At 46.6% G+C, this 12498-nt stretch overlaps 1 protein-coding gene across 1 annotated transcript in view; it reads left to right on the top strand.

Moving 5' to 3' along the window:
• Nucleotides 1-12498, top strand: part of mfsd10 (major facilitator superfamily domain containing 10) — a 45243-nt gene that overhangs the window by 15351 nt on the left and 17394 nt on the right. The window contains exons 3-8 of the mRNA XM_048595433.1: nt 178-281; nt 3464-3622; nt 4409-4597; nt 8510-8618; nt 10500-10611; nt 12275-12383. Of these exons, the coding sequence (XP_048451390.1) occupies nt 178-281; nt 3464-3622; nt 4409-4597; nt 8510-8618; nt 10500-10611; nt 12275-12383 (782 nt within the window). The remainder of the gene's footprint in view (nt 1-177; nt 282-3463; nt 3623-4408; nt 4598-8509; nt 8619-10499; nt 10612-12274; nt 12384-12498) is intronic.

Below are 12498 nucleotides of genomic sequence, written 5' to 3' on the forward strand. Positions count from 1 at the left end.
TACTCTGCTGTAATGGTGTTATTTATACTGTTGTTATCACGGTCCTGCAGAGAGTAATCTATTAAATGGATATTCACTCGACCTGAAGTATGTATGAGGGTTTGATATAGGATTGCTGTCATTGAAGCAGGTTGATTTACTGCTCATTGTTTTCCTTTTCTATCTGCATCAACCCAGGGCTCATTGGATCCATGTTCTCCGTGCTGCAATTCCTCGTAGCCCCTGTGACTGGTGCAGCCTCTGACTATTTTGGCCGGAGACCGTTGATGATGCTGACTATGGTAAGTGGAGTCTGTCACATTGGAATCAATTGCCCTGCCTGAGATGAACTCGGTGCTTGCAGACTGGAACTCTGGTCTCCTGTTCGTCTGAGCTGTTGTGATATGGGAGGCTGAGGCAGCTTATTAAGACAAGAACAACTGCCTGGATGTCAGTTTAGCGTTCGGAGAGTGGAACCCTCACCTCCATTCAGCGGAACTGTTTGGAACGGGATGTTCTATTGAATCCCTGTATGGGATGTGGCACTGGCAAGAGTGACATTTGTTGCCCATCCCTAGTTGTTCGATTGGCTCTCTAGACCATTTCAGAGTTGACCACATCACTGTGGGCGTGGATGTATGTGTAGGCCAGACCGGGTAAGGATGGCAGGTTTCCTTCCCTAAAGGACATCAGTGAACCAGATTTGCACGACAATTGACAGTACATGGTTGCATTAGGCTAGCTTTGTTAATTGAATTCATATTTCACCAGCCACCCTGCTTGGTTTCAATCCCGTGTCCTGAGAATGTTAGGCTGGGTCTCTGGGTTACTAGTCCAGTGGCATTGCCACTATGTCACCAACTCCCCGATTGTGAATGCCTAGCTTTCTGATTCAGGCGTGAGAGTGCTATCACGGAATGAAGGCTCACTCCAAACAATGTTCTTTATATTTTTGTACTTGTCACTTTGATTTGTCCAGACTCCTGCCATCGTTTGGGAGACAGAAGGGGTAGGTCACCTCGCCCCACTTTAACAGCATCATTATTTTTATTCATTCATAGAATATGGGCATCACTGGCTGAACCAGTGTTTATTGCCCATTCCTAATTGCCCCATGCGAAGGCGGTGGTGAGTTGCCGCAGTCCGTGTGCTGCGGGGGTAGACCTGCCATGCTGTTAGGGAGGGAATTCCAGGATTTTGACCCAGCAACACTGAAGGAACGGCCGATATGTTTCCAAGTCAGGATGGTGAGTGGCTTCGAGGGGAACTTGCAGGGGGTGGTGTTCCCCTATATCTGCTGCCCTTGTCCTTCTAGATGGTAGTGCTCAGTGGTTTGGAAGGTGCTGTCTGAGATGACTTGGTGAATTTCTGCTGTGCATTTTCTACGTGATTTGATTTGATTTGATTTATTGTAGTCACATGTACCTAAGTACAGTGAAAAGCTTTGTTTTGTGAGCAGTGCTGGCAGATCCTAGCAAATTAGGACATAGAGATCACAAGTCGTTTAGACAGAGCGAGGCATAAAGGGTTATGGCCGCACAGGAGGTGCATAATGCAAGATCAACATTAAATGAAGTTAAAGAGGTCCATTCAGCAGTCTAATAACAGCAGGGAAGAGGCTGTTCTCGAACCTGTTGGTGCGTGTGTTCAAGCTTCTGTATCTTCTGCCTGACAGAAGAAGCTGGAAGACAGCATTACTGGGGTGGGAGGAGCTTTTGATGTTGGCAGTGTTTCCACGGCAATGAGAATTGTAAATGGAGTCTGTGGGTGGGAGGTTGGCTTCTGTGACGGCCTGGGCTGTGCACACAACTTTGTGCGGTTTCTTACTGTCCTGGGCAGAGCCGTTGTATACCTGGATAGAATGCTTTCTGTGGTGCATCTGTAAAAGTTGGTGAGGGTCTTTATGGACATGCCAAATTTCCCGAGCCGTCTGAGGAAGATAGGGCATTGTGTGCCATCCTCACTGTCACATCTACGTTAGAAGTCCAGGACAGATTGTTGGTTATCCTCACTCCTAGGAGCTTAAGGCTCTTGGCCCTCTCCACTTTAGTTTTGTTGATGTAGATGAGGGTGTGTTGTCCTCCTTTCTTTCTGAAGTCAATGATCAGTTCTTCTGTTTTGCAGACATTGAGGGAGAGGTTGTTATTATTGCACTGCATCACCAAGCCTTCTATCTCCTTTCTGTAATCTGACTCATCGTTGTTTGATGGTCCGTCCTACCACAGTGGTGTCGTCAGCAAACTTGTAGATGGTGTTCGTTCGGAATTTGGCAACACAGTCGTAGGTACACAGGGAGTACAGTAGGGGTCGGAGGATGCTAACTTGGGGTGGGGGGGCTCCAGTGTTGAGTGTAATTGTGGAGGAGGTGCAGTTATCTATCATCACTGATTGCAGCCAATGGGTCAGAAAGCTGAGGATCAAGTTGCAGAAGGCGGAGCCCAGACCAAGGTCACACACTTTTGAGATCAGTCTGGAAGGGATCATGGTGTTGACAGCGGAGCTGGGAAGGGATGGCCTAGTGGTATTATCGCTGAACTGTTAATCTAGAGACCCAGATAATGTTCTGGGTACCCAGGTTCGAATCCCGCCATGGTAGATGCAAGAATTTGAATTTTAAAAAAAAAGAAATCTGGAATTAAGAGTCTAATGATTGCCATGAACCCGTTGCCGATTGTCGGAAAAACCCATCTGGTTCACTAATGTCCTTTAGGAAAAGAAACTGCAACCCTTACCTGGTCTGGCCTACATGTGACTCCAGACCCACAGCAATGTGGTTGACTCTTAACTGCCCTCTGGGCAATTAGGGATGGACAATAAATGCTGCCTAGCCAGCAATGTCCTCATCCTGTGAATAAATAAAAAAAAAAGCTGTAGTCCATGAGTAGGAGCCTGACGTAGGTGTCCTTGTTATGCAGATGTTCCAGGGATGAGTGTAGGGCCAGGGAAATGACATCCACTGCACACTGCTGCTGAGTGTCAGTGGTCGAGGGAGTGAATGTTTAAGTTACCTTTCCTCAAGAATATTTCACTTGATGAGGCTGCCACCCACTCTTTTTTTTATTGTTGATTCTGGAGAGACTGGCATTTGTTGTCTATCCCTTGTTGCAGTGAGAAGGAGGTTAGTAGGGCATAGTCCTTGGCGCCACTGCAGTTCTACTGATCGTGCCCCCATGCTGATGCCTGACAGAATCGCAGGAGCTTAGAGTCGGATTTTACAGCATTGAAGAAAGCCATTCTGACCATCTGGCTCTTTGAAAGTGCTGTTCAATCTAGCTCCTCACATGGAATATTAACCCCAATAGTCCCCTAACTTAGTGTTGACCCAGTCATGATGAAGGACTGGAGGACTGCATCAAGTGGGTGACTTCAGGGAGGCTGAAGTTGGTGTGTTTTCCCATGAGGAAGAGGTCACCAGGTGGCCAGCACAAGAAATAAGGAATTGGCTTTTTCTCACAGTTCTGCTTTTGTGTTTTCCGCTTGCCAGGCTGGGCTGATTGCTTCCTACGCTCTGTGGGCTCTCTCCCGGAACTTTGGGATTTTCCTCCTGTCTAGAATTGTTGGAGGGATCAGTAAAGGGAATGTCAGCCTGTCAACTGCCATCATTGCCGACCTCCCGTCTCCACAGACCCGCAGCAAGGGAATGGTAAGAGCTAATTTACAAATAAGGCTTCAACGTATGCATTGTTGAAAAGAGACGTGAAGTCGACATTTCGTGTCTGGTACTCTTCAGGATTAGAATGCAAGAAAACCAAATTCTAGAAGGAATGAGCTATTTATACAGCAGGTGAAGAGGGTGTTGATTGGTTGGCATGACGATGCAGCATTCATTGTCTATCCAACAACTGATTAAATTCATCCATATCCTCTTCTCATGCTGTATAAATAGTTGTTTTGTGGCTAAAATTTGGTTTTTTTGCATTTCAGTCCTGAGGAATGTGAAATGATAAACTTTATTGGCTGAGCCATCATTTATTGCCCGTTCCAAATTGCCCTTGAGAAGGTAATGCTGAGCTGCCTTCTTGAACCACTGCAGTCCACGTGCTGTATGTTGTCTGACAATGCCCTTGGAGAGAGAATTCCAGGATTTTGATCCAATCTGCAGATTTGCCAGAGCTCTGCAAATAACGGAAGAATATAACAAAATAGGCCATTCAAGGTGGTCTGAATCAGGATCTTTGGCTTCCATCTGAGAAGGGAGTTGGGGCCTCTGATTATGATCTCACTGATAGAACATCTGACAGTATAGCACAGCCTTAGTCCTGTTGTGAACTGTCAGCTTGGATTTCACACTGCGGAATGGGAATTAAACTTACAACACTCACACTCAGAGGCCTGAATGCCATTACTGAGCTACACCTTGGCTGCACAACAAATCATCTGGCCTAATCTCTGGCAGTCACTGTTTCTACCCTTCTCTCCCAATCTGCAGGCAATGATTGGTGTTGCGTTTTCACTTGGCTTTACGATTGGACCAATGATTGGAGCTTACTTTGCATCGAGCGCTGAGAAGGATGGCAGCTTCTTCGTGCAGACGGCACAGCTTGCCTTGTTGTTTGCAGTGTCAGACCTGGTCTTCATCATCCTCTTCCTCCCAGAGACCCTCCCCAGAGAGAAGCGGGTAAGAGATAAACAAGTCTTTCCTGTGCTTCGCCTTTGGATGCCAGCTCAGGATGAGTGTGTGGGAGGGAGGGGACATGGACCATGGTATAGACAGAGGATGATGTGCGGCGGGGTGGGGTGGGGTAGCGGTGGTGGGTGGGTGGGTGGGTGGGTGGTGGAGGTGGTGGTGGTGGTGGTGGTGGTGGTATGTGTGTGTGTGTGCGTGTGTGTAGTGACATCTTTCTCCTGATTGTTGTATGGGGAGAACCAGAAGAATATGTCCAGTTTTGGAACGTATCATGAGTTGGCTGCGATCTCTCATCAACTTGTTGAACATTCTTGTACAACGCAAACAATTACTGCTCCATCCTCCATTGGATGTGTTCAAGTTGACTAACTGTAGCCCTTATCTTCCACCATGGTTTCAGCTGTGTCACTGTGACCTACTGCAGCATGAATCACTGCGCTGCAATGTTTGAAAACCTTACAATGTTTGCCAATCTTCAGCAGAGTCTTATTCTGCCTGCAGACGTTCAGGGTTCCATTGACTATTAGCTCTAAACTTCAGCAAACTGTTTCACCCTGGGTTTCTGAAACTTGGTACCTTCTTCAGTCGTCCTCAGCGAGTTTTGTTCTGGAGGGGACTACCCAACATTTAATTTGCACACAGAGTAGTTACTGACAACTTCTGAATGATGCTTGCTCAGCATGTTGATAATGGGACTCAGTGATGGCAACAGCATTGACCATAAAGGGGCAATGGTTAGATTGTCTCTTTCTGGAGATGGTCATTGCCTGGCATTTTGGTGGCACAAATGTTACTTGCCACTCGTCAGCCCAAGCCTGGGTACTGTCCAGATCTTGTTGCATTTGAACATGGACTGCTTTAGTATCTGAAGAGTCGTGAATGATGCTGAACATTGTGCAATCATTGACGAACATCCCCTCTCCGTCCTTATGATGGAGGGAAAGTCATTGGTGAAGCAGCTGAAGTTGGTTGGGCAGAGGCTACTATCCTGAGGAACTGCAGAGATGCCCTGGAGCTGAGATGACTGACCTCCAACAACCATGACCATCTTCCTATGTGTCAGGTGTGACTGCAATCAGTGGAGATTTTGCCTCCTGATACCCATTGATTCCAGTTTTGCCAGGGCTCCTTGATGCCACACTTGGTCAAATGTGGCTTTGATATCACGGACAGTCACTCTCAATCTCACCTCTGAAATTCAGCTCTTTTGTCCGTGTTTGGACCAAGGCTGTAATGAGGTCAGGAGTTGAGAGGCTCTGGCGGAACCCAAACTGGGCGTCACTGAGCAGGTTATTGCTGAGCAGGTGCTGCTTGATAGCACTGTTGATGACACCTTCCATCACTTTACTGATGATCGAGAGTAGACAGATGGGGCAGTAATTGGTTGGGTTGGATTTGTCCTGCGTTTTCTGTACAGGACATACTTGGGCAATTTTCCACATTGTCGGGTAGATACCAGTGTTGTAACTGTACTGGAACAGCTTGGCTAGGGGAGCAGCAAGTTCTGGAGCACAAGTCTTCAGTACTATTGCCCGAATGTTGTCAGGCCCGTAGCCTTTGCAGTATCCAGTGTCTGCAACCATTTCTTGATATCACATGGAGTGAATCAAACTGGCTGAAGACTGGTATCTGTAATGCTGGGGACCACTGGAGGAGGCCGAGATGGATCATCCACTCAGCACTTCTGGCTGAAGATTGCTGCGAAAGTTTCAGCCATATCTTTTGCACTGGTGTGCTGGGCTCTTCCATCATGGAGGATGGGGATATTTGTGGAGCCTCCTCCTCCAGTGAGTTATTTAATTGTCCACCACTATTCACGATGGGATGTGGCAGGACTGCAGAGCTTAGATCTGATCTGTTGGTTGTGGGCTTACCTAGCTCTGTATGTCACTTGTTTGGCATGCAAGTAGTCCTGTTGACGCCTCATTATCAGGTATGCCTGGTGCTGCTCCTGGCATGCCCTCCTGTGCTCTCCATTGAACCAGGGATGATCCCCTGACGTAATGGTAATGGTTGAGTGGGGGATATGTCAGGCCATGACGTTACAGATTGTGCTGGAGTACAATTCTGCTGCTGTTGATGGCCCACAGCACCTCATGGATGCCCAGTCTTGAGTTGCTAGATTTGTATGAAGTCTGTCCTATTTAGCACGGTGATAGTGCCACACAACACGATGGAGGTTATTCTCAATGTGAAGGCGGGACTTCGTCTCCACAAGGGCTGTGCGATCGTCACTCTTACCGATACCGTCATAGACAGATGCAACTGCAGCTGGCAGATTGGTGAGGATGAGGTCAAGTATGTTTTTTCCCTCTTGTTGGCTCCCTCTCCACCTGCTGCAGACCCAGACTAGCAGCTATGTCCTTTTGGACCCGACCAGCTCGATCAGTAGTACTGCTGCCGAGCCACTGTTAGTGGTGGACATTGAAATCCCCCACCCAGAGTACATTTTGTGCCCTTGCCATCCTCAGTGCTTCCTCTAAGTGTTATTCAACATGGAGGAGAACCGATTCATCAGCTGAGGGAGGAAGTTACGTGGTAATCAGTCAGAGCCCATGTTTAACCTGAAACCACAAGACTTCATGGGGTCCAGAGTCAATGTTGAGGACTCCCAAAGCAACACCCTCCTGACTGTATCCCACTGTGCCACCCCCTCTGCCGGGTCTGTCCTGCCGGTGAGACAGGACATATCCAGGGATGGTGATGGTGATGGTGGTGTCTGGGACATTGTCTGCAAGGTATGATTCTGTGAGTTTGACTATGTCAGGCTGTTGCTTGTCTAGTCTGTGAGACAGCTCTCCCAATTTTGGCAGTTGTTAGTGAGAAGAAGTTTGCAGGGTCGACAGGGCTGTTTCTGCCATTGTCATTTGCAATGCCTAGGTTGATGCCGGATAGTCTGTCCAGTTTCATTTCTTTCTTGAGCGATTGGTACAACTGAGTGGCTTGCTAGGCCATTTCAGAGAGCAGTTAAGAGTCAACCATATTGCCTTGGGTCTGGAGTCACACATTGGTCAGACCAGTTAAGGGATTTCCTTCCCTGAAGGATGTTAGTGAACCAGATGGATTTTTCCGACAATCGACAATTATTTCATAGTCATCATTTAATTCCAGATTTTTATTGAATACAAATTCCACTATCAGTTGTGGCTGATCCACAGTTGCTGATGACTGGTGACCTTGTCAGCAATGCTAACATCTCTTGAATAGACAGTTACAAAAAGACCTTCAGTCCCACAAAGTTCACACAGGACAGGAAGAATTCTAAGCAGGAGTTGGGTTATTTTATCTGAGCCTCATAGACTGTGTCACCAGGGTTTGAGGGTTGCATGTTGCCTGTGGTGCAGTTTGGATAATCCTGGGTTACATTCCCATCTCTGCTATTTTTATCAAATTGTCAATCCAATGTCTTATTCACTGTCTAGTGTCTCCACACAACTGCCCTAGTTAGCGTCATTCCTGGCCCATTGGAAGATGGTTGTGGTTGTTGGAAGTCAGTCATCTCAAATCTGGGATATCTCTGCAGGAGGTCCTCAGGTACAGAAGGAGGACATCTGACCCATTGTGTCGATACTAGCTCTCCAAATGAGCACCATGACTTGGTGCCATTCTGCCGCCTTTTCCCTGTAAGCCAGTGCATTGAATAACCATCCAGTGTCCTCTCAAAGGCCTCAGTTGAATGTGCCTCCACCAGGTTTTCAGGCCCTAACTAATGACTGAGTGAAAAAGTTTTTTTCTCGCATTACCCTTGCTTCTTTTACCCATCGCTCTAAATCTGTGGCCTCTTGTTTTTTTCCTTTTACAATCTTTAGGTGATAATTGCTGGATGATCTGATTGAAGGATGTGGTTTGGACATAACAATAGGAAATCTTGCTCTTCATTTCTCTCCTCTTTTCCTGACCTAGGTCTCCTCGGTCTTCACCACATTCCAGAATGCCATCGACCTCCTCAGTCCTGTGGCTCTGCTTCAGTTCTCTGCCATTCAACGACAGGCCAATTCTCCCTCTCCAGAAGGTGCGTGAATCTCCAGCAGAATTCCCTGAGGCATTTCTTTCCATTTAGTTTTGCCACCGGATCCCATTTTCAGTGATCTGCCTGTGCGCAAATAAGTTGCTGTGTTACCTACGCTACTTCAAAAGTGACAACTTCAATAAATCTTCCTTCTTTGAGTTCCTTGTTATCGTATGATACCACGGAGTTTGTTTGGCTCTTCCTGCCCAGGAAACCAGGGTCGGAGGTGGTTGGTGGGGCTATCATTCTCTAGCCCTAATGTAACCTGCAGCCCTGGTCAACCCCAGCCCATCATTGATAACATGGAGTTTCGCTTGCTTCCCCCTGTTTTAGTCTGCCCCCTGCAATTGCCCGGCGTATTCTGACAAGCAGATTCCAGAGAAATGTAGAATCATTCAGTGCAGAAAAGGCCCTTTGGCCCATCAAGTCTGTCCTGCCAAAGTTACACTAGTCCCAATTTCCAACATGAGACCAACAGCCTTGAATTTTATGACACTTCAAGTGGTTTTTCCAACTACTTTGTAGAGGTTGTGAGGTTTCCTGCCTCAACCAACCCCAGGCAGCTCATTCCAGATGCCCACCACCCTTTGGTTAAAAGAATTTCCCCAAATCGCCTCTAACCCTCCCACCTTTCACCTTTACAATTACATCCCCTTATTACTGACCCTTTACCTAAAGGGAACAGTGCTCTCTATCCATGTCCTCAATCTTATGCACCTCTATCAGGTCCCCCCCACTTAACCTTTTCTGCTCCAAAGAAATCAGCTTATCCAGCCTCTCTTCATCACTGAAATGCTCCATCCCAGGCAATATCCTGGTGAATCTCCTCTGCATCCCCTCCAGTACAATCCCATCCTTCCTCCAATGTGGTGACCAGAACTGCACACAGTACTCCAGCTGTGGCCTAACAAAGTTCTGTCGAGCTCCTACATAACCTCCCTTCTCTTATAATCTGTACCACAACTGAGAAAGGCAAGTGTCCTGTATGTCTTCTTAGTTACCCCATTAACCTGTCATGCTGCCTCAGGGATTTCTGGATAATCATGCCAAGATCCCTCTGTTCCTCTAAGCATTCTATGTCCCACCACATACACCTGACCGAAGAAGCAAAGGCCCTTTCGTTTTACTCCAGCTCCCACTGTGATTCAGAATTGGGCCTGGAACTCCTCCACTGTGTTTTATCCCGAATTGTTCATGTTGCTAGTGAACTAAAAGTAACATGATCTTTGCACAGTAGAGAGCATAGGAACAGGAGGAAGTAATCAGCCCCTCAAGCCTGTTTTTCCTAAGAACTGTCGCAGGAACTCACAGAGGCTCCATAAGCACCTTCCAAACCCACCACCCCTACTACCTAGATAAGAATAACAGTTACATGGGAACACCACCACCACCTCCATGTTCCCCTCCAAGCCACTCACAATCCTGACTTGGGAATATATCACCACTCCTTCGCTGTTGCTGGGTCAAAATGCTGGGATTCCGTCCCTAATAGCAACATGGGTCAACCTATGGCACATGGACTGCAGCGGTTCAAGAAGGCAGCTCACCACCACCTTCTCAAGGGCAACTAGAGATGGGCAATAAATGTTCGCCCAGCCAGTGACACCTACATCTCTGGAAAGATGTTTTCAAAGATCGTTTCTGATCTGTACTTCAGCACCATGTATCAATATCCACGAGTATCCTTGCGGTAATGTTTTGTTATATTGAGTGACAGTGATGACTTAGCACATAAATAATATTAATCCCTCTGGTTTTTGCCAGTGAGGTCTCCTCCCACTCTCCCTAAATCTGATGAATATGTGTGGGAAGACATCTGTCTAATGTCTGCTGCAGCAAGAAATGTGCTTGCAATCTTTTTACTTATTTTCTATAACTCCCCAGGGATGCAGACACTGAAAGTTCTTGGACTGGTGTATTTCCTCTACCTGTTCCTGTTCTCTGGCCTGGAGTACACACTCAGCTTTCTCACTCACCAACGTTTCCATTTTAACAGGTAAGCAAGGATCCACTTTCAATCATACTTCACAGACACCTTGATGCTAATATTTGACCATTTATGACTTTAAAGCAAAGCATGATCTTTCTTAAAAGATTCAAGCTCAGCATTAAGATCACCAGATTTCAAGTTACAGGCCAAAAGAAACAATGGCTTTTGTTGAGCCATTTCTGATCTACTCAGCATTTTTTTGTTCTAAATTTATCTAATTCAATAGTGGGTGGATGTCTGCAGATTATTAATTTTTAAAATTCTTTGACAGTGAGCATCATTGGAAAGTCTCTGTTTCCATCCCTATGTGGCTTAAGGAAATAACCATTTAATGAAGTCCTATAGGGCTGCAGTATCATTAGAGAGAGATGACTGGTGGTAGTTTAACCTGAAGGTCACCATGCCTCAGGCGCAAGGTGGGACCTACATGGCAGCCTCAACCAGTGTGGGAATGGAACCCACACTTTTGGCATCACTCTGCATAGCGTCCTGAGGACCTGCCACGGCAGATGGTGGAATTTGAATTCAATAAACATCTGGAATTAAGAATCTAACGATGACTGGGAATCGATTGCTGATTGTCAGAAAAACCCATCTGGTTCACTGATGGCTTTTAGGGAAGGAAACTGCTGTCCCCTTACCTGGTCTGGACTACATGTGACTCCAGACCCACAGCAATGTGGTTGACTCTTAAACTGCCCTCTGGGTAACTAGGGATGGGTAATAAATGCTGCCTGGCCAGCGACACCCTCATCCCATGAAGAATGAAAGGAATAAAGGAACTGAGCTAATCAACCCCCAGCCATTTAATACAAGTGACAATCTCAGAGAACGGTAAGGAACAGCCACATTATTGAGAATCTGGAGTCCCCAATGTATCAGACCAGGTACAGACAGCAGATTTCTTCCCTAAAGGGACATGAAAGCCTTTTGAAAATTCTCAACAGCTTTAAGGTGCCTTTAATTAATGACATTTTTAAAAATTATTTCCAATCTTTTTCGCTGGAACTGAAAATCAAATTGCCAGGCCACGGTTAATGTCCTTTCTCCTACGGCAAGTGGAGAAAGCCTGGAATTGACTGTCCGAGAGTGTGGTCCAGGCAGGTTAATCCACCGCATTCAAACAGAGTGTGAATTGTAAAAGGGGGGAATGTGCAGGGAGAAGGCAGGGCAAAAGCCTCTAAGGAAATTGTTCATTCGGAGAGCTGGTACAGGCATGTTGGGCCGAATAGGCGCCTCCTGCCCTGGGTTGGAAGTGACTCCAGTCCTACACCAATACGATTGTGAACACATGGAATTTACTGCCCCAGAATGCGGTGGGTGCTGGGCCATTGAGTAAATTCGAAGAGAAGGTGGACGGAGTTTTAATCACTAAAAGATGGAAGGGTTATGGAGAGTGGACAGGAAAGTGGAGTTGAGGCTGAGGTGAGATCAGCCATGATTGTATTAAGTAGCAGAGTAGGCTCAAGGGGCTGAATGGCCACCTCCTGCTGCTAGTTCCTATGTTCTTAATTCTTGATTGCCCTCCAAAACATAAACACTGTCAGTGACACCCACAGAATCTTTCAGGACACCATTTAGTTCCTCATGTATTTTGCTGTTGAGTAAATATTTTCTCTGCACAGTTTCTGTGATTGCCGTGCCATCTTTGTTCTTTTTTTTCAAACAGTATGCAACAAGGGAAGATGTTCTTCTTTGTGGGGATTACAATGGCGTTGGTCCAGGGTGGATATGCTCGAAGGATCCAGCCTGGCAATGAAGTGAAAGCTGTAAAGAGGGTAAGTGATGGAGATCTGGGCTCCAATCACAGGCCGAGAGGGAGTAGTTTCAGGCATTCTGTGCCTGTTCTTCCAGCTGCCTCCCAGCGATGGTCTTGAAAAACTGTTGGCAATT

The sequence above is a fragment of the Rhincodon typus genome, chromosome 3 (genome assembly GCF_021869965.1).
Source record: "Rhincodon typus isolate 14 chromosome 3, sRhiTyp1.1, whole genome shotgun sequence".
NCBI lineage: Eukaryota > Metazoa > Chordata > Chondrichthyes > Orectolobiformes > Rhincodontidae > Rhincodon > Rhincodon typus.